Below are 21,710 nucleotides of genomic sequence, written 5' to 3'. Positions count from 1 at the left end.
GGGGGGGGAGACTCTTCTTTAAGAAAGAGCCTGAAATGTGTGTGCGTTGTGTGTTTGGTATGAGCAGCTGATACAGTAATGCAGTAATATATATATAAAATCTGGGGTGGGGAATGATAGAAAAATGACAGGGAAATGGTACAAAATGCATCATATCAAGTGCTGGCAAAAATACAAAGTGTGTGATTAATGTTCATATATTACTAGAGGGTGCCCCCCCTCTGTTCACTCTGCTTGCCAATCTACCTCTCCCCTCTCCATGCCTGTTTCCCTTCCAGACCAGACCAGTGCTTCCCATCCTCCTCCTCCTGAGATGACCCAGGTGCATTCCTGTAATGGCCAGTTTCCAAGTTGGTTCGGAAACTTCAGCTGGTCCTGAAGTCAGTGGCCAGTTGCGCACTGGGGCAAGATGGTTTGAGCATACAGTGGTACCTCGGGTTAAGAACTTAATTCGTTCTGGAGGTCCGTTCTTAACCTGAAACTGTTCTTAACCTGAAGCACCACTTTAGCTAATGAGGCCTCCTGTTGCCGCTGCGCTGCCACTGCGTGATTTCTGTTCTCATTCTGAAGCAAAGTTCTTAACCCAAGGTACTATTTCTGGGTTAGCGGAATCAGTAACCTGAAGTGTCTGTAACCTGAAGCATCTGTAACCCAAGGTACCACTGTATAATACCAAGCCTGGCTTTGCTACACTGGTGGGCCCAATTCCAAATCCTTAAATGGCTCAGGAACGCAATACCTCAAGGACTGCCTCTCCCCATATGAACTGACTCAGACCCTGCAATCATTATCTGAGGCCTTTGTTTATGTGCCTCCTCCACGAGAGGCCCAGAGGGTGGCAACACAACAATGGCCTTTTCTGCAGTGGCTCCCCTCCTGTAGAGTGCTCTTCCCAAGGAAGCCCGCCAGGTGCCTTCATTACATATCCTTAGGTGCCAGTCGAAAACATCCCTCTTCTCCCAGGCCTTTGGCTAATTAAGCAATCAATGGGCTTTAAAGCTGTGTTTTTGTTTTGCATTATTATGGTATGTATTTTTATATTGTAAGCCTCCCTGTGATCTTTGAATGAAGGGTGGTGCAGAAATTTAATAAATAATAATGCTAGGGTTTTTTGGAAGGAGGGAAACAAGTCACAAGCCCAAGTTCAGAGCTAATGCGAAGCTTAGCTATGGTTAGCATAGCAGTAGCAGGACCAGGGGAGGAGCAAACCAGCTGCAGTTTTCTAAGTGCATCAACACACTTGGTCATCTGCATTAATTCATGGTTTGACTTAGCATTGCATGTGAACTGCAGGCAGCTCCATTACTGGAACTCAAGGACTGTCTCCATGATTTGGAGAATATATTCCATGTGCTTAGTTGAGACAAGGGCAAATCAAGGGCTTGTACAGGCAGTAATTTTTTTTATGGTCGCTGCAAATTGCTTCCTCCTTAGTACTACCGTGGCATTAGCCATCTTCTTGCAATAATAATGTGATGACTGGACAAAGGTAACGGACAAGGGTAATAGCTGTGCTGTGGAGGAAGAAGCCAGTTTGCGCCATTAAAAAAAAGAAAAAAAGTTCCCAAAAGGAATATGTATGCTGTAGTTCAAGAGCAGGAGAGCACTCATGTTTCATAGAACAGTTGATTGATTTTTTAGGAAAAAATCTTGAGATGATGAAACATAGCTGTAGGACTGAGAAGCTTTGTCCTTTTTCATCCAGGGATATATGAGTGCTCATCCCTCCTACTGAAAGGAGAATTAGTAAATCATAAGCTAATAGTGTGAATAGGAAGAAAGAGAAAGCAAAAACCTTACAATTGCAATGTACTTTTTGCCTTCATGCCCTCGTTTCTTTGATAGTATTGAGCAGAACCAATTTAAAGCAACCAACAGGCTTCCAATGTTTTGGTCTTCCTGTGACACCTTGAATTTAAAAGATGGTCCCTCGTTGTTGTGGTTTCAAAGCCAATCCTTGGAACAAATCAAAATGTTAGGGTTACTTAGAGTGCACTAAGTAATTTAAGGGCACCTTCAGACATCCTTTTTAAGTACATAAGAAGAGCCCTGCTGGATGAGGCCAATGGCCCCTATAGCCCAGCGGCCTGTTCTCACAATGGCCAACCAGATGTCCATGGGAAGCTCACAAGTGGGACCTGGACACAAGTACTCTCCCTTCCTGCGGGTTTCCAGCAGGTAGCATTCAAAAGCCTCTAACAGTGGGGGGCAGAGTGTTGTGCATTCACGATATGCGCTCATTATGGTATCAGGGTGGTTCTGTGTCATCCCTACAAATGTTTTGGGACGGTGACGCATCTTTCGTTTCCGTGTCTCATAACTTCTTGCTGAAATCCTGTAGCTTTTTATATGTCCCAAATGTTCCAGTTTTATTGTGTTGTTTCACTTCCATTGTGTTATAGTACAAAAAAAAAGTCTTCCGGATGAAAATAATATAACAACACTGGGTAAGGCTTGCAGAATACCTAATAAAGTAGAATGGTGTGTGGTTTAAATCCCCTCCCAATACACTGCTGTTGCTGTAGTGATGTGTTGCAGAATACACCTGAAAAATACTCTAGCCCTAAATGTATAAGTGAAGGTCTGCCTCTCCTGTCTTAGGTCTGTCTATCTCCCCCTCTACCCAGCCACCAAACTGGAACAGTAAACAGCTTTCTGTGTTACAGAGTCATAGACATTTCCCCACCAGCCCGCAAATCCACCCTAAATAAACTTAAAAATACTGTTCAACTTTCTACAGTAGAATCCCACACAAGCAGCGAGTGATTATGCTGTGTGCTCTCTAGAGAAAAACCCTTTGGGTTTTCCCCCTTTCGTGCTCACGACACTAAAAGAAATAATAAGCACCCTTCATCAGTCTGATGGGCTCTATTTATATACCAAGTCAGGAAGGAGGGGAGAGGTTGGAGAGCTTCCCCCCCCCCCTCCGATTTAGGATTTTGACTTTTTAATTAGATTTCCTCTCTCACAATCACCCAGCTGTCTGGGTTTGAGCCACAGATAAGTGGAGCTAGAGATGATAGCAAGAGCAGCAGGATGGGGGGGGGAATGAAGTAATTATTATTAGAAAAAGAGTACAATGCATTCATATGTTTATATGCATATGTACAATTTTCTCAAATTAGGAGGGTTGGATTAAAGCCCATGTTGGATTAAAGGTGACTAATGCTAAACTATATTTTTGATCCTCATGTTTGACCCTCTGCTTTTCTTGTACACAGAAAGGGGAAGGGTCATGGCTCAGTGGTAGAGCATATGCTTTGCATGCAGAATGTCCCACTAGTATCTTCTGGTAGGACTGGGAAAGACCTCTGCCTATGGCTTAACTCTGTGTAGTGCACAGCAGCAGAGCAAGGGGAAGAGTGAAGTGATTTCTGATCCATGAATTCACATGCTTGCTTATTCACGTTGCCCATGCCATCCAAAACGAGCCATGTCTGAAACTCCGGAGAGCCACTGCCAATCACTGTAGACAATACTGAGCTGGATGGGCCAATGATCTGACTCGATATAAGGCAGCTTCCAATGTTCCTAAGGCCAAGGCACAGTCAAGGCCAGACATTTTCAGGGCCTGAGGCACTTCCCAAGTCATGGTGAAGGCTAGCCAAGTTATTCTGCACGTGATGTAGAAATCCCGCAAGCACCTCCTTCCATGCCTAGGAATAAAGATACAGCAATAAGCCAAATTAGTCACAATTTGCCACCCTTTTATGACACCCTAGATCAGCTGTCTGAGGCACTCACTCCACCCAATAGTGTTTAATTCAATTTATTTACCTATTTGTAATATTTCTAACCTGCCCTAGATCTCAAAGTGGGGTGCATATTTCATTTAAAACAGCATGCTGACACACACACATTATAATATTATTATTATATTATTTTATTTTACTGAATTTCTATACCACCCACCATCCGACGATCACAGGGCAGTTTGCAATATAAAAACACAAAAATGCACAACATAACAACAACAAACAAAAACAATAATCCCCTCACACAGTTGTTATCATTTATTAAATTTCACACAGTAAACAAAACAAAGCAAAAAAAAATCTGTCACACTCAAATGCCACAGGAAACAACCAGATTTTAACTTGGTGCCAAAACAAGGCCACAGGTGGCACCAGGTGATTCTCAGAGGAGAGTATGTTCCATAGCCATAACAGGTAACCGTGGTGTTCTGCTGGGGTAATAGGAGAGGAAGCGCGAGTGACTTGTGCTTCTTGTTTCTATGGGCTGCATCAAATGTTCTCTGGTTACTAGTGCAGAGGCAAGTTTTAAAGTTGCATAACAGAGAAATCCAACGTAACAGCTGTGCTAGCAGAAACTTGCTGCTGAATATATTGTACTGTTGGGCGTGCAACAAAATTTCTAGCAACCTGCTTATGCATTCTCTTTATGCAACAACACTCTGCTAGCACAAAATATGTGTAACACTTAAGCTACCAAGTGACTTTAACTTAATGCTGCATTAGATCCAACGCAAAAGAAAAGGGAAGATGCAGATATTCCCTGTACATCTTTCTACACTTCAGAGTCTGTGGGATATATACACATCTTTTCCCTTTAGATAGAACTCAGAAGTGTGAAGAAATACTACTTCCTCTGGTTCAGCTTCTGGAGAACATGCAAAGAGATTTGTCTTTTCCTGCTCCACACAGGCTTTCTAAATGCTATATCCAGGATCAGAGGCACCTCTGAATATGTGTTGCTGTGGAACATGAGTGAGAGCTCCGCTGCCCTCCTTCTGGGTTTCCCATGGGTTGGCCATTGTGGAAAACATTTTATAGGCCTTCAGTGAGAGGCAGCAAGGCTCTATTTACGTTCCTAAGCTGCAAGTTAGTTAGACTTTCTCCACAACTACATATGCAGGGTGTTGGCATTTGTTCATTACTTTACTAGTTTGTCCAGTAAAATCATGTGCTGGCTGATAAAACAGTGTTTGGATCTCACACAAGACAGCAAACCTTAGAACTTGGCTGATAAAAAGAGTTTGTTTGTTTCACGTGTATCCTGCCTGTCTCCCATCATGGAATACAAAGAGGTTATCAGAGGTCTTGAAGGGCACCAGTTTTCTCTTGGGAATCAGCCATTCCGGGAAGGTCCCTGAACCATGATGAAATTGTGAGAAAACACACACGGTTTCTGCCAAAATATTTTGACCCCAGAATAAATCTATTGATGGCTGAAATCTCTCGCCTGCTTTTTCGCTTTTTTATTTTTGCAAGCTCTGAAGAGATGCCATTGTCAGCTTTTTCTCCCCTGGTATCTGGGATTATGAAATTTTAATTATTATGTTTTCATTCTATCCAAAAGTGCTTTCTTGTGACCAGCAGGATTAAAGGCCAGAAGACAGGTTTGCTCTAGGAGGGTAAACAAAATCAGGGTAATGTTTCCTGCATAGCTCTTTTTCAGACACCTCTTTTCTTCTCCTAGGGTGGTAAAGGTTTCCATGGTTCTGATGTAGTTACAGTGTAATTAGAGCTAACCAGCTGCCTGTGAAATAACCAAGTGTGTTTATCTATGCAATCGGAAACAAGGCATTTTAACGGGTAAATCATAAACAGATGGGCATGCTGCCCTGTGGGGTTTGAAAAGGGGAGAGGATGACGTGGGAGGAGGAAACTCTTGCAGGATGGGCACAAATCATGGATCTTACGATCTCACTTGGAGCCAAATCCCAGTGTGATGTTTTGCACCATGGATGTCTGAAACTGTTCTACATGAATGGTCATCCATACAGCTCAACTACAAATAACCTCCTAAACCACAATGGGCAGAATGTGGCAACGATTCTCATGAAAGGATGTGAAAGCAGATTCATACAGGAAAGGGGATGTGGAAAGTTTAGCTTCCTAGAAGGGAGAGTTTTGACAATTTACTTGCCTTCTATCAAACCTTTTTGGAAGAAAGTTCTGTTGAAGTTAAAGGCCCAATTTGGATGAACACTTAAGCAAACCTTTCCCAACCAGGGGCCCTCCAGATATTTTGGGTGACGCCTCCCACCAGCCCATCAAGCATTGTCAATGTTCAGAGATGATGCAAGTTATAGTCTAAATTGTAGAATGCTTATCTAAAATCACAGTGAAGCCTTGGACTTGGTCTGATGCTCTTTCCCTTTCCCTCTCTTTGGTGCACGAGACAAGCATACCGACAGATTCTGTTTTCACTTTAGAACAAACCACAGTTTCAGGTTACACCCAACTTAGGGAACTTTGGTTTGTCCTAACCAAAGCCATGGTTTCAGTTCCTGTTCATTTTAAGTAGCGTCAGGTTAAGCAAATCACAGTTCTTCAAATTCAGATGCACTGTACTCCAAAAATAGGGGTTCTTCTAAGTGAAAGCAGAAGTTTTCACAGTCCTCCTGTATAGAAATGGTGATGGAGATTGGAAAGGCCATGGCTCAATGCACTTCATTCCCAGTCATGTCAATGAATAAATGCATTCAGGAGTAGCTTCTTCATCTTGCATGCCTAAAGCATGGTTCCTGGAACTATCTAAGCTGAACTGAAGTCAGCAGTTTCAAATTCACAACCTAACTTCCAGCCTTTCATGGACTAAAGCTTAAATCATACAACCCGAGGGAATCCCGTTCTTACAAACTCAGGGTCTGAAGTCAATCTCCAATGTTTTAAGCACTTGATGTAGGCAATTCTGCTTTTCGCCTTGTGTAAGACAGAGATAATGTGTACTTTATAGTTCCTAACGACATGAGCATGGAGAAGACTATTAATTATATTCATCTCTATCAAATGCGTCTAAGCACCTCAGACAAAAGGTGCTATACAAAAGTGAAGTGGCATTATAAAATGCTGTAAAACTATAAGTTGCCACAGAAATGTTTGATACAGAATTATGAAAATGAAGTTTCCCCTTGTCAATGTAAATAATAATTATTCTCTGTGGTGGGGAGTTCTTGATTTTATTTCTGTTATTATGATTACTTGCCTTAATTCCCAGGAAATCTCATCTGGATGTATTGACATACTTGCCCAATGGAAGAGAAATATTGCTATGTTTGCTGTAGATAACTATTTACAAATACCTATGGGAGGGCCCTGCAGCTCAGCCTTGGAAGGAATGCATACTTTGCATGTGTTGGGTCCTAGGCTCAATCCCGGGCTGCTTTTCTCTGTTATAGTCCCATTTTATGATCCTTCCTATGGGGAACCTAATGATGAAGTAAGCTGCTACGGTGTCACGGCTCAGAAAAACCTTTTGAGGTTATTGTTGAAATACACATTTTCCTGTAGTCTGTAAATATAGAATGTGACTTGCATATGTTTTCACTGCCACACTACATTTCCCTTCAAAAGCAACAAAAGGTTTTCAAAATTCAGCACATGCCAGTGGTGAGATCCAGTTATGAAACATGACAGCTTGGTGTCAGGTTGAGAGGCACAAACTGCAGTTCCTTCAATTGCATTCTGTACTCGTCAGCATTCAGTACTCGTGGCTGTGTGGAACAGCGAGACCCCCAGTGGCAGGGGCGTCTCTGTGCCCCACATCTCACTACTGAAGCTGATGGGGGAAGCCTGGACACATGAGAATTATCACAGTGCCTCAGGTCCAGAATGGAATTGGATGTCGTGATCTGGCCAGAACAATAAATGGGCAGTCAGGGCCTGGGGATGGCCCAAACCATGTCTAAATGAAGAAGACCCCTGCTGGATTAGGCCAAAGACCCACCCATCCTGTTCTCACATTGAGAACCCTCCCAGCAGGACCTGAGTGCAACAGCACTCTCCCCTCTTGTGGTTGCCAGCAGCTGGTATCCAGAAGCATTTCCTACCTAAATCTATGGAGACAAAGCATAGTTGTTGTGGCTGGCAGCCACTGACAGCCTTCTCCTCCATGAATTTCATCCAGTCCTCTTTTATAGCCATCCTTTACAAATTCTCCTGTGGGAGGTCGGTGTGGCTTAGCAGGTGGAAACAACCACCCACTTAGGTCCCCTTCCCTCTCCTGTTGCCCCTTCAAAGCCAGACTTCCAAGCAAGGGTGCGCATTCCCACATTGTGCAGGCGTGATGGGCATTTTCTCCCTTCTGCCTCCAGCATCACATACAAAGGCTTGCAGATGAGAAAGAAAACAAACACACACACAGCAAAAAAAACCAACAACACTTGAAAGGGAACCCTGTTCAGAATTCACATGACAGTCTCTGTTGTGTGTGGAAGGGAGGGGGGGAGAGATGAAAATTCACACCAGTGCTGATGCCTTTTAATATAAACATAAACTTGAGGAAATGAACATTTGATTAAACTAAACACATGGGCCTTTTATATCCACAGACCTTAATTTAAAGCGTTGTCACCTCCACGCTGCCAATGCCAGCTGGAGGAGAAATGATTTAAATTTATCGTCTGACTTCTAAGTGATTCCACAAAAGTCTGCTGAGAGGGCGACAGGGGAGGGGGTGGCTAGGATAGTGAGGTGGGTGGGTTGAATATTCCTTATTTCAATACATCTGCAGGAACTACTAGAGAATGCTCATATATGGCAGGAAAGTTCCAAGTCTCAACTTAAACTACAATGCAAAAACGGTGTGCTACTCAGCTGTTTGGGTGCTTTTGGGATGTATCTTCTTTTAAAAAATAAAAATATTTCCTTCATTAGGTTTCTGGGCTGCTTGCAGTTGTTGTCCTTCCCCTTCTTTCCGAGATCCTTTGCCATTCAGAATTTTCTGCCACCCAAGTTTACATTTTGTACATGCCAATCAAAGGTAAAGAGAGATTTTTCTTTAAAACTGTACCTCCTTGAGTATATGGAGAGAATAGAAATAACTTTTTGGTGCGAGTGTGTGCTTTTAAAGATGAAAAAGGAAACCTTGTTTGTTACATTGTAAGGGAATATTTAGGCGTGTAGGATCCAGTTTAAGGCAAAGAATTGCAGCTTCCATTGTACGAAAGGCAATGCTGGAAAAGTCAAATCATTTTATCACATACTTTCTGCTGGGATAGGGTGGCTAAATACGTCAGCTCATCCCAACCTGGTGCTGTCCAGATGTTTTGAACTGCAACTCCCATCAACCCCGACCATTGACCAAGCTGCTTGTGTTGATGGGAATTGTATTAACTTGGGCCCACGATATCTTTGCAGATGACCTCCCATGGCACAAACCAAGTCGATCTTTATGATCCTCTGGGCATGGGACAAGAAGTGATTCTTCTAAGCTAAAAAAAAAAAAGAGTGACTCAAACTCATTTTCATAGTTGGGAGTACTTTCAGAGTGAATTGCACCCCAACGCAGAGAGGGATGTGCTTCACTCCCCAGTGAATTGACAGACTTAGGTTTGTCATGACTAACTTGTTCCATTCATTTTAATTAACATTAATTCATGTGGGGCGATCATGGAAAGTATTTCACGAGCCATATAATTGACAAGTTACAATTTGTTTTCATGAATTTCAAGAGTGTAAATCCAAAGCCAACATAGATGTGGGAAATTTCCTTCTAGACGAGGGTAGGGCAGACTCCAGGCTTGTCTGGTTCACTTTGCTTTGTACCAGAATGCCAAGATCTACCAACCAGAGCCAGGTACAATAGTTAGAATTAATGTACAGAGTGCAGCTAGCCCATGAGTTTGTTTTCAGACCTCAACCGATCACAGTCCTTTTCCGGTTACCTTTCTTCATTTCAGCAGGCTACCTTAGATAGGAAAAGTTGTTTTGTTATTGAGATTGTCTGGAGTCAGAAACTCTTGCAGACCTTCTGCAGATGACCCAAACACCACATTTTACCTTTTGCCCACTCCTCTTCCAGACAGTTAAGTGTCTCTTTTTTCCACGGATCTCAGCTGAATCCTCTACATCAGACCATTGGCTTATAAATAAAAAGGTCTGGCAAGTAAAACAAGGAATTCAGTTGGTTTTGCTAGGTTTTTAAACATTTCATTCATTGAGCACCAGTGAAATGGTGGAAATACACAAAACTAGTTTTAGAGAGGGGGAGAATTAGTGGTGTTAGTGGAGCAGCAATAGGACGAAAGCCAGTAAGTAAATCAGATGCGTCCTTCCTTCCTTCCTTCCTTCCTTCCTTCCTTCCTTCCTTCCTTCCTTCCTTCCTTCCCCCCCTCCCCTCCCTTTTACAGAGTCTGTCCTTCTTGCAAACTGTAGGATTTTAGATTCTTTATTCTCAGGTTTAGGGATGATTTACACACCCATGCATGCCTTCTTGTGATTGTAATGCTTCAAAACGTTGGTGGAGCAGCGGGTGTTTGTATGTCTCCTTGGGGAGCCCTCCATTCATACAGGGAAAAAGTAGTACATCAAGGAGAACATTAGGCCCACCTGCAGTACTGTATCACCTTAAACAGCCATGGTTCCCCCCACCAAAGAATCAGGGGAACTGTAGTGTACAAGGGTTTCTGTTAGGAGACCCTTATTTCCCTCACGGAGCCACAGTGCTGAGTGTGGTTTAACAATCCCTCTTGCCAAATAACTCCAGTTCCTTGCGTGAAGGGATTGCTAGCCCACTCTGGGAATTGTAGTTCTGCGAAGGGAATAGGGATTATTCTGACAAGTCTCAGCCCCCTTAACAAACTGCAGTTCTCAGGATGCTTTAGGGGAAGCCATGACCATTTAAAGTGTTTTGAATCTGCTTTAAACTGGAGGGGGCCTTAAACTGGAAACCTCTTTCCCGCACACACTATTTTTTCTTTAAGTACAGTGGTACCTCGGGTTAAGAACTTAATTCATTCTGGAGGTCCGTTCTTAACCTGAAACTGTTCTTAACCTGAGGTACCACTTTAGCTAATAGGGCCTCCCACTGCCGCCACCATGTGATTTCTGTTCTCCTCCTGAAACAAAGTTCTTAACCTGAGATACTATTTCTGGGTTAGCAGAGTCTGTAACCTGAGGTACCACTGTAATGAGCTTTAGAAATGGGAGAGAATTCAAATGTTCAAAAAGGCACCTGTGCTCTGAATTGGTAGAGTCTCAGGAGGACCGAAGTGAGTGCTTTTTCTGATTATGTACATGTTTTAGAACATAGAAACCTGCCTTATATTGAATCAGCTCCTTGGTCCACCTAGCAGGGTTCCCAAAAGGACTGTTGCAGCCTTGCTGGAGATTCTGTGCATTGAATCCAGAACACTGGCATGCAATGCATGGTCTCTACCATTGAGCTGCAGCCCTTCCCCTTCACAATCGGCCATTATCTTCCTTCCCCACGATTCTCACAGCTTCCATACTTCTAAAAGTCCAACCTGTGCATTTTAGGTAGACTTTAAAAATCCATTATTACCTTCTCTCTGCAGTCTCTTTAAACACAAGACCTGGTTATGGGCAAAGCCCTGCTGCAAAATACTGTATGTGTGAGAATTCTTCTCGGTCTGTAACCCCTTGCATCTATCAATAAGGTTATTGCAAAAGTTTGCAGTGAAGCACCTCTAATGTTGCCTAACATTATCAGGTTTCCTTGACCTCCGTTGGCCTGAGTATGAAATAGAGATGGATCTAGTTTTGTTGGTAGATTATCCTGCTCCTAGAAGCTGGCAAAGGTCAGCTGTCCAGGCTGCATTCTTTGATCTCTCAGTAGACTTTGATCCATGTGATCAAGAAATATTGCTGGCATTTTTGCTGACCCTGGCTGCAGTCAACAGGAATGCATTTCAGGGAGGAGGACAATGAGGTCAATGTTGATCCTAAATATTCTTTTACGGTGCTCGATTCTGTGGATGTGAATCAAATTTAGAGTTGATTTACGAACACCCTCACACACACAAACATGCTATCACACTTGATTTGCAAATTTGTGATAAAGTTGTTATCTTGGACTGTGTTAGGCGAGACCCAGGCTGAAATCCACTCTGTTATGAAGCTCAAGCAGCAACTCTCAGCCTCATGCAGATTTGGATGGGCTGGGAGGGAATTGTGTACTGAGCAGAGGGGATTAAAAATGCAATTACAAAAAATGAGGAAGCAGAAACAGAAAGTGCACAGATAATTTGCGCATTCTCCCTCTATGCTTTTCCTGCATGTCGCGTGGATGTGTCATTTATGGCTCTCCCTGTCAAAGTGAAGACGAGTGTATTTACCATTGTGGTGGCAGCGCAGTACATAGGGGCATAGGTGGAAAACACATGTGCAATCTTGATTCATGCATTGCTTCCTTTCAACATGTGAAGCGGATAGGAATGGGCCCTCATTTTCCCCTCAGTTCAGTTCTCCACATCAATTTGGAGAAGTGTGAATTTTGAAGGACGGCTGTGTTTCAGTTTTCATAATCATTTGAAGTGCAGATTGATAGATTTGTCCTTAAATGTGAACTCCATTGAATTCCTCCTCCATTCCCAGGTCCATATTCAGAAATCATGGCTGGATGGAGTGGGAAGGATAAAGTCTCCCAGGGGTCTGTCTTCACCCTTATCCATTCCTGCTCTTGATGGTGAAAAAAGCCACATAAGTCACTCTTTGCTTTGCTGCCTCATTCCTCTCTCTTAGCATTAGGATTGCTTCTCCTTTGTACTTTTAATAATGTGAAAGGCGAGATCAATAAAGTATGCAACAAAGCCAAATTCACAACTGAAGGAACAACAGACCATCTTGGATCCCATGATTAAGCCCATATGGGCTCCCTCAAATCTTCATAGAACGTTGGGCTTATCTGAGCATAAGGTGTCTTGTAGCAGTTTATCCTACGTGAATTTTTAGGAGAGCCTGCTAGAATTCCAAGTACTCTCTGCTTGATTCATCAAGGTCTTGCGTATAGTTTTGCTGCCCTCGCCTGGTAAGACAGAGCAGTCATTTGTGCTGTTGAAGCAATTTCCCTAGAGGAGGAGGAGGAAAGGGAAATTACTCATATGCCTCTGGGCCTTTCCCAGCGGCAAAAGTGGGCAGGAATAAATCAGGATGAAATACTAGAAAAAATGTGGAGTTCGGGGGGGGGGGGGCAAATATGCCACCCACACCCTGCAATAAATTTTTTTTTTTTTAGCATGAGTGTATTCATCATGGGAGTTCGGACTACGGAATGCATAAAATATAGGAATGTAGGAAGCTGCCTTTGACAGACCAATTGGCTCAGTACGGCCTACACTGACAGGCAGCAGTGCTCCAGGGTTATGAGCAGAGGTCTTTCCAGCCCTGGTGGAAGATGCCAGGGATTGAACCCGAGAGCTTCTTTTTTGTGTTTTTTACAGAAGTATGTGTAATGTATCTCGTATTTTTTCCATGTAACATTTTTACAAATCAGTTTCATTTGTTGAGACATTAGTGCGGGGGAAGGGGTGGAGGGGGGGGAAGATGGGTGGGGGTGGGGTCAGGTGGCGATGTTTCTATTTTGCTTAATGTATGTAGGGTTTCGTGTCAGCGTTGCTCGTGCCCGTTCTCTGCTGTCCATTTGTGTTTCTTTCGTGGTGAGAGAGGTTGGGGTTGGCCTATGTTGTGGCAAGACGCCTTTACCCAGGTATGGCTCCCCTTTATCACATACACAGCCCAACAAGACAATGACAATAACCCACCAACAGCATACAAATCAATATGGCTAACCTGATCCAAAACACCCACCCACCCCACGAGAACCTGGGAGCTTCTACATGCAAAGTAGATGCTCTGGGCCTTCCCCTATGTGGGTGGGGTAAGCAGTAAAGTCTAGCTGGCTTGGAGATTCTCTTCTTCTGAATCTTTATGATGGTCCTTTATGGTGGTTCTTTCCACCTTAAGGGGTCCCATCAGAGAAAGTAAGGTGGATAAATATCTTAATAAAACATAGTAAAAAATAATTACCTTCACACCCACCTTTTACAGGGTATTCCTGACTACGAAAACATACATGAACTCCCCTACTTGGATATGGTGATAGCAGAGACACTGCGCATGTATCCACCAGCGTTCAGGTGAGTAGAAATCCCTCTTCCAGAATCTGTCATACACGCTTTCTCAGGCCAGGACTGGGTATTCAGAATCTGGCAGTGGCTGGATTGCTGCTGCTGCTGTGCTTTATTTGATTTCAGTCCTGCCATTTGATCCAGAAGGATTGCCAAAGCAAGATTGTATAACATAATACAATATAAAAACACTGGGGCTGTTTTAGCCCCTTCCAAAGGCTTAGTGTTGCTCTGGGATGGGCTGAACAGGTGCCGCTGCAGAGAGAAGGGACGAGATGTCTGGTGCATAATTCCTTCAAAACAAGTGCTTTTTGAGCCCTGCAGGGCTGAGATACTGTGACTGTGTAGCCTGTGTCGAGGCCAACATTTATTTTCTTTTTCTTTAAAATGTCTACTCTACCTTTTTACCAGCCAGGTTGCCTACGCTCCTATTTGATTTCGAAACAATGCAAAGATGAACTTTCAAAACAGACTGAAACAAAACAAACTAAAAATATTCACAGTTCAAATGGCAGCAACTAAAAATAGAAAGAGGCAGGTTCATCTTATCTGATATTAAAAGCTTGAGAAAGAGAGGACAGCTGTAACCTGGTGCCTAAAGGATAACAAACACCAGTGTCAGATGAATATGGTTGGGAAGAGACCACAGAGGTGGCCTGGTCCTTGGTGAGGAAGGAGAAGCAAAGGTAGCGGGACTTGGAACAAGGCCTCCTCTGAGGATCTTGGCATATGGGACATGGCAATACTTAAAGATGCGCTTGCCCCCAAGCCATTTAGAGAGATTTTAAAGCAGAATACAGCTAAACCAAATACAGCTAAGCCAAAAGGGCACCCAAATTCTGCTGACATATCCAGAGGTGCAAAACTGGGAGGCAGGGTTTTCAGGGGTAAGGTGGGCAGAATGAAAGGAGGATCTCACATAAAAAAGCCTTGTTGGATCAGGCCAGTGGTCCTTCTTAGTCTAGCATTGTTCTCTCAGTGGCCAGCCAGATACCTGTGGGAGGCCCACAAGCAGGACTTGAGCTCAACATTTACTCACCCATCCTGCAGTTTCCAGCAGCTGGTATTCAGGATACTGCCAGGAAGTTACTGTGGGTGCCATTTCACCCACTACCCACCCACTGGAATTGACTTGCTGCTGCTCTAAACACACACACACACTTCAAGGGGAAATATATTTTTGTTTCCTAACTACTCTTTGAAGTGTGCTAGAAGACAAACCGGAAGCCAATGGCAGTCCTTTTTAGTGTCAAAATATGCTCCCTGCAAGCAGGTTGCCAAACTAAGTGATCTGGGCAGCCACATTATCTAAGCAGCCTGCTCTCTCTCTCCACTTGGGAGTTTCCTTTTCAGTGATCCTAGCCATGCTTCCCTCGCTCAAAGCAGCCCATCCTTGAAAGGTTTACATGCAGAAGCTTCTCCAAGTACGTCTTTCCCTGTGCATTTGTCTTTGCATTCTTGAAACGTGCCACTTTTGCTCTTGTAGGTTCACCCGGGAAGCAGCAAAAGACTGCTTAGTTTTGAAGCAGCGTATACCTGCTGGTGCTATAATGGAATTTGCTGTTGGACACATCCATTACAATCCAAAGATCTGGCCGGAACCTGAGAAGTTTATTCCCGAGAGGTACGTGGTCTGTTGTTCTCCCTTTGATCAGACCCAGTAAAATCAAACCCTGATAATGGAAGGGCATTGATTTGTGAAAGAGATAAAAATAGCTCACTTGGTGGGCCTTTATTTCTCCGTTACTTCTTCTGTAGGACCAAGGATTACGGTGCCCTCTTACTTTTGCAGGCTTTGGCCAGGTTCACATGAGCAGTATTTTAACCAAAGTTTCTTACAGTGCCATCATATAGACCAGGCCCAGGTGTCAAATGCTGCCCTGCAAACCTCTCTCTGGCCCTTGAGATTCTCCCCAGGCCAGATCCCCACCAGCCTTGCTTCACACCCTTCTTGAGACTTGTGTCCTTGAATTCTGATCCGGACCCTTGCTGGCTTGGAGGGAGGATTGACAGGGGTGTTTATAGTAAACTTTATGTTCATTGATACACCCAGCTTAGCATCTGGCTCTGCCCACCCCTGGCCTAATGCACTTTTACTCCCACCAAGATCTAGCCTACATGTTGCTGTTGGGACACAGACACCCAGACAGTGATGTCTCTAATGTAGCCAGCTGGGATAGCTCAATTGGTAGAGCACAAAGACTGTTAATTTCAAGGTGATGGGTTCGAGACCAACGCTGGGCCAAATATTCCTACATTGCAGGAGGTTGGACTGGATGACCCTCATGGTCCCTTTCCAACTCTACGGTTCTGAGTGTGCTGCTCTGCACTTTGCCATTAGGTACAGGATGGAAATGCTGGTGCAAATCCTTTTTTTCACAGTACTACTTTCACCCTCGGTGGCTGCTGTATGGGGGTCCTGAATCAACCATCTCCTGTGCTAGCCTAATGCTGTACATATTCCCATAGTACTTTTTGGCCACACAATAATTTCTCTTGGTACGCATCCCTCTAGGTGAGAGATAGGGAATGTCTGAGGCTCTCCACATGCTGTCGGGCTCCAACTTCCCCCAGCCCAGCATGGCCAACGGTTAGGGATGATGAGAGCTGTCATCCCACATCTGGAGGAGCAAAGCTGTTCGTCTCCCCTGCTGTAGACCTCTCGCTTTCTGTTGAAACTGGCAGGGGTGACGACATGGTATCCTTTCCCCCATTAGGTACAACTACCATTGTCTCCAGAACCTGCTAAACTGGGAAGATGCATGCATGAAAAGGGCATGGCTAGCTACTTAAGACTTTGGGAACAGGCCCCCAATTTTGCACATGCTAATTTATATGTAGATGCAAATTTAAGCTGTTGGGGTGGGCTGGTCTTGCTGCCCCACCCTTAATCTGTTGGCAAGAGGAGATGCTTATGTGTTTATTAAAAATGAAGAACAAACGGGCAGATTAATGTGGCTGGGGTCTCACTGGCATTCCATTTTGCTTGCAAGATGATCGGGCACACTACAAAGTGAAAAAATACAGTTTTAGGTTTTTTGGTTTATTTTAATCAATTGATTTTCTTGCCTCACAGGTTTACAGCAGAGGCCAAGCTGCAGCGTCCCCCACTTTCTTACCTCCCCTTTGGGGCTGGGCCTCGTGGATGCATTGGCACCCAGCTGGCTTTGATGGAAATAAAGGTGGCATTTCTGAGAATCTTGCAGAAGTTTGAGTTCAAAGCCTGCTCCAAGACAGAGGTTTGTAGCGATTCCTGGAAGTATGTCTCTCTGCTCAGCGGAATATTATGGAGGGGAACTGTGTGTTGGAATTGGAGTTGTTTTTACAAAGGAGAAGTCTTTCTTTGTCTGTCTTCAGCACTGTTGTGTGGAACTCTACCCAATCTTTTAAAAGCAGATTTGGCACCCCCGTCTATGGTCATAAGTGGAGTACTGCAGGGTGGGACCAAAGATCTACCCAGTAGAGCATCCAGTTCCCCAGAGTACCCAACCAGACATCAATGGCAATCCAATGCGAAGCCCACAAACAGGAAATGAGCACATACCGTATTTTTCGCACCATAGGACGCACTTTTTCCCTCCTAAAAAGCAAGGGAAAATGTGTGTGCGTCCTATGGAGCGAATGCAGGCTTTCGCTGAAGCCTGGAGAGTGAGAGGGGTCGGTGCGCACTCGCTCTCCAGGCTTCAGGAAGCTATCCGCTAGCCGTGGGAGACCCAGCTCTCCCACGGCTAGCGGAGCGCTGCATTAATCCCGAAGCTTGGGGCGTGCGGAGCTCAGCGCGCCCCAAGCTTCTGGGTACCGGCAAGGTCTCTGCTAGCTGTCTAGACCTTGCCAGCACCCAGAAGCTTGGGGCGCGCTGAGCTCCGCACGCCCCAAGCTTCGGGATTAGCGCTCCGCTAGCCGTGTCTAGACTGCGGATAGCAGCCTGCTTCCTGGAGCGTTGGGCGCCCTGAAAGCAGAGCGCCCGATGCTTCGGGAACACATCCGCAGCCTAGGCAGCCCTGCAGGAGGTCCCGCAGGGATGTCTAGGCCGCGGATAGCAGTCTGCTTCCCGGAGCGTCGGGCACCCTGAAAGCAGAGCGCCCCTCGCGCCAGGCAGACATCCGCAGCGTGCAGAGCCCTGCAGGAGTTCCCCGCAGGGCTCCCCACACTGCGGATAGCAGCCTGCTTCCCGGAGCGTCGGGCGCCCTAAAAGCAGAGCGCCCGGCGCTTCGGGAACACATCCGCAGCGTGGGGAGCCTTGCAGGAGTTCCCCGCAGGGCTCCCCACGCTGCGGATAGCAGCCTGCTGCCTGGTGGGTGGGGCCCGCTGAAGCAGAGCGTCCCGCGCGCCAGGCAGACATCAGCCAGCCCCACAAGCTCGGGGGACAGCAGGGAGGCGCAGCGCCACTATCCCGCTGTTCCTCGACCTGGTTCGGTTTCCCTGACCTGCTTTTGGGGGGGAAATAAAGGGAATTTTCCCCCTTTATTCCCCCCCAAAAAAACTAGGTGCGTCCTATGGTCCGGTGCGTCCAATCATGCGAAAAATACGGTAATCACTGCATCTATATTCCACCTTTCCTCTAAAGAGGTCAAGGCAAAGGATTCTCCCTGCTGAATCCTCACAACAACCCCATGAGTTAGGTAAGGCTGAGAGTGATTAGTCAAGGCCACCCAACGAGCTTCATAGCTGAATGGGGGATTTGAACCTTGGTATCCCAGCCCAGTGCTCTAACCCCCTACTGTAACCTTCATACTTTCTACACTCATGGAACTTATTTCAGCATTGACACTTGGGAATGAGGAACCTCTGCAAAGCTATCATTATAACCTGTTGCATATAGCTGGAGATATATGACTTATAGGGTGTGTCCATCAGTTCAGCGGGAAGCAAGGAAGCGGGCCAAGTCTAGCGTAAGGTTACCAGACATCCCCATTTCCTGGGGACGTCCCCGGATTTACAAATCAGTCCCCTGACAAAATACACTGAGGTTTAAAAGTGTCTCCAGATTCACTGAAAAAAATCTGGTAACCTTAGTCTAGCTTCTCCTGCCATCTCCACACATGAACTAAGAGTAGACTCTCAAACACACCCAACACACACCCAGCAGAATAATGTTACAAGGAAGATTGGTTCTGCCCAGTGCTCCCCCCCCCCCAAAAAATAGGTGCTGGTAACTCACCATGAAGTTCAAATATATATAAAAATAAAAAACTGTCCAGTAGCACCTTACGAGACCAACTAATTGTTCTTGGTATAAGCTTTCGTGTGCATGCACACTTCTTCAATAGCTTATACCAAGAACAAACTTAGTTGGTCTCCCAAGGTGCTACAGGACAAATTTTATATATATATTATATATATATATATATTGACTGCGTCAGACCAACACGGCTACCTACCTGAATCTCCCATGAAGTTGTTACAGTGACACACCTCTTAACAACAACAAGAGGTGCTGGTATTGCGTTAGCCTTGAGTATCCCTTGGGGGGGAAAGCACTGCTTCTGCCATTTCTGGTCTTCTGATTGGGAAAACCCTGAGATGGTTTCAAGAAACTCAGGCTCTCCTTCTGCAGCAGCTTCATGACTACAATTCTAGCCCCTTCAAAGCTCACTCAAGTATTTTGCTGGAGGGGAAGGGTGGGAACCTTGCCTCCCTTGACAACTACATTCATCTAAGGCAGGTAGCCCTCCAGATGCTGCAAAACTACAGCTTCCATCAGCCCCAACAAACATGACCCATGTCTGGGGTGGTGAGAGGTGTAGCTCAGCAACATCTGGAGGACCAAGATGCTCCTCACACCTGTTCTAATTTAGTGAGCAGTGGGCTTAGGGGAAGTTTACTTCTTAACTTGTTTTTTGTGTTCCGTTTCTGCACCCAATCCAGATTCCTTTGAAGGTGAAATCTCACATGACACTAGGACCACAAAATGGAGTCTACATCAAGGTGGTTCCTCGATAGAGCAAAACGGCCAGCAATCTCGATGTACCTTCTAAGAAGATGCCAGCTTGCTGTGTGATGTATGACTGCTGCAAACTATGTGCTGGAAGAGCCTTTTTAACTTCATTGAAAATAACAGGTGCCTCTTGGATTCTGCCATATCTTAGCTGGGCCAGAGAATATTTGTAAGACAGCCTTGTATTTAAGAACTCGCTGAAAAGCCATAGCCAACCAGGAATTCCATGTGGGCAAGTGAACTGAGGGAGAGGCTGATTTGTCCTCCTTACACCAGCCCATTTGGTAAAAGGCACTGTAAAAAACTAGGCTGCTAAGAGGCTGGTATCCTCCATTTCGGTGTTGGGTGCAGAGCAGGATAACTTTATCAAAATTGCAGGTTACTACTTCTTTTTTGGGGGGTTGCCTTAAGAACTAATGGCAAAGTTCGGAATATAGGTAGGCTAATGAGCTAGCACTCCCTTCCAAACCCTGCCACGGAAAGCCAGTCCATACAGGCAACAAAACAGAAGAAGCAGTGCAAGAGATCTGCAATTCTTGCTCCACTTCTGCTGCAACACGGATGTGGATGCTTGAGATCCACTTAGTTTCCATGATGACTTGTGCCTATTCTTCGAGTGTAAATAACTATTTACTGGCATGTTGACCAGGCAACTTCTCCCTAATGGTTGTCTACAAGCAACAGCAAAATCAGTTTCCTTTGTCCTCAGCTGGTTAGAAATTGGTGATGGTAATGCGCAGGTTTGATCCCCGTAAGGAACAGCTGCGTATTCCTGCATTGCAGGGGTTTGGACCAGGCGATCCTCAGGGTCCCTTCCAACTCTACGATTCCATTACATAATTAGCAGTTTATGATCTTTAAAAAGGAAAACTTCCTTACATTTTCTTAGAAGAGAATTTCTATGACAATTACAAGAAATCTTAGGAGGCCAAATTGCCCTATGCAGACCAATTCCTGAAATTCTACAGGGGAATCTCAGGACAAAAAGAGAAGCAAATTTTCTGATGGAAGCTCAGAAAGCAACGTAACATAGGATGCAGAAGGTGAACTTCTGCAGAAAAGGCCTTGGGATGTAATCATAACCCCACTTACTAGGAGCAAGTGCCATTGAATTCAATAATGTTGGGGAAATATCACAGTTAAAACCCTATACTTTGGGTGCTGCCTGGAACGGCCAACAGAATCCAGACATCAATTACCAGTAAAACAGGGGGGGGGGGAATTAGGTGTTACATGGCCAGTACCACCTCAACCAACAAGTACTATGGAGTGGTACACCAATTATGATAACAGCACAAACATTTATACATTTACAAGCAGAAGGGCAGTTATGACTATATCTGACACTTGCTTCTACTGGTTTAATCATGAGGCACAACAACGTTATCTTTCTCTCCTGCCTTTGTACTTAACAGTTATAGCAATAGTTCCTGCATACATGTTGTTCTGTTCTTCTCTCATGGTTTTCTTGCAAGCACAATCTTCACAACCCAACCAAGCCCTTCTCTCACACATTTCAGTTTTCATTGTATAATCACAGAATCAGAGTTGGAAGGGACCGCAAGGGTCATCCAGCCCAGCCCCCTGCAATGCAGGAATCTCTTGCAAAACATGGGGCTAGGAGTCTCATGCACTACCAACTGAGCTATCCCCAAAATCAATAATTTCTCCAACAATAGGATGTGTACATCAGAGTAGCCATAGGTAGCCATAGAAAGACCAGAGGACATTTCCCAACTAGAACTGTTTTACCTCTAGGTGTCAAAATAAGAGAAGAATTTTACCCCTGAAGATTATGTTTTCCTTTGGACCACATCAGGGAGGCCAAGGGCACAGGACCTCCACACACGCTGCCCAGGCTTGTGCCCCAGGGAAGTCACTTTAGTGCTGCTAACACAGCTGTCTGACTTCACCCTTGGAGGCACACTCCATTGCCTC

The 21,710-nt window shown here is 44.9% G+C and overlaps 1 protein-coding gene across 4 annotated transcripts in view; it reads left to right on the top strand.

The window, feature by feature from the left end:
• TBXAS1 (thromboxane A synthase 1) overlaps nucleotides 1–21,356 on the top strand; it is a 210,218-nt gene extending 188,862 nt beyond the window's left edge. For 3 of the 4 annotated variants that reach the window (XM_081928283.1, XM_081928284.1, XM_081928285.1), the window contains exons 11-13: nucleotides 13,755–13,843; nucleotides 15,321–15,458; nucleotides 16,911–17,371. In XM_081928283.1, the coding sequence (XP_081784409.1) occupies nucleotides 13,755–13,843; nucleotides 15,321–15,458; nucleotides 16,911–17,370 (687 nt within the window). In that variant the 3' untranslated portion in view covers nucleotide 17,371. Of the gene's footprint in view, nucleotides 1–13,754; nucleotides 13,844–15,320; nucleotides 15,459–16,910; nucleotides 17,372–19,702 lie in introns of those variants that run through there. The other variant, XM_081928286.1, reaches the window with a different exon arrangement.
• Nucleotides 21,357–21,710: the final 354 nt, after the last annotated feature.

The sequence above is a fragment of the Podarcis melisellensis genome (genome assembly GCF_964234715.1).
Source record: "Podarcis melisellensis genome assembly, chromosome: 10".
NCBI classification, from domain to species: domain Eukaryota; kingdom Metazoa; phylum Chordata; class Lepidosauria; order Squamata; family Lacertidae; genus Podarcis; species Podarcis melisellensis.
This window is presented reverse-complemented; position numbering and strand designations above follow the sequence as displayed.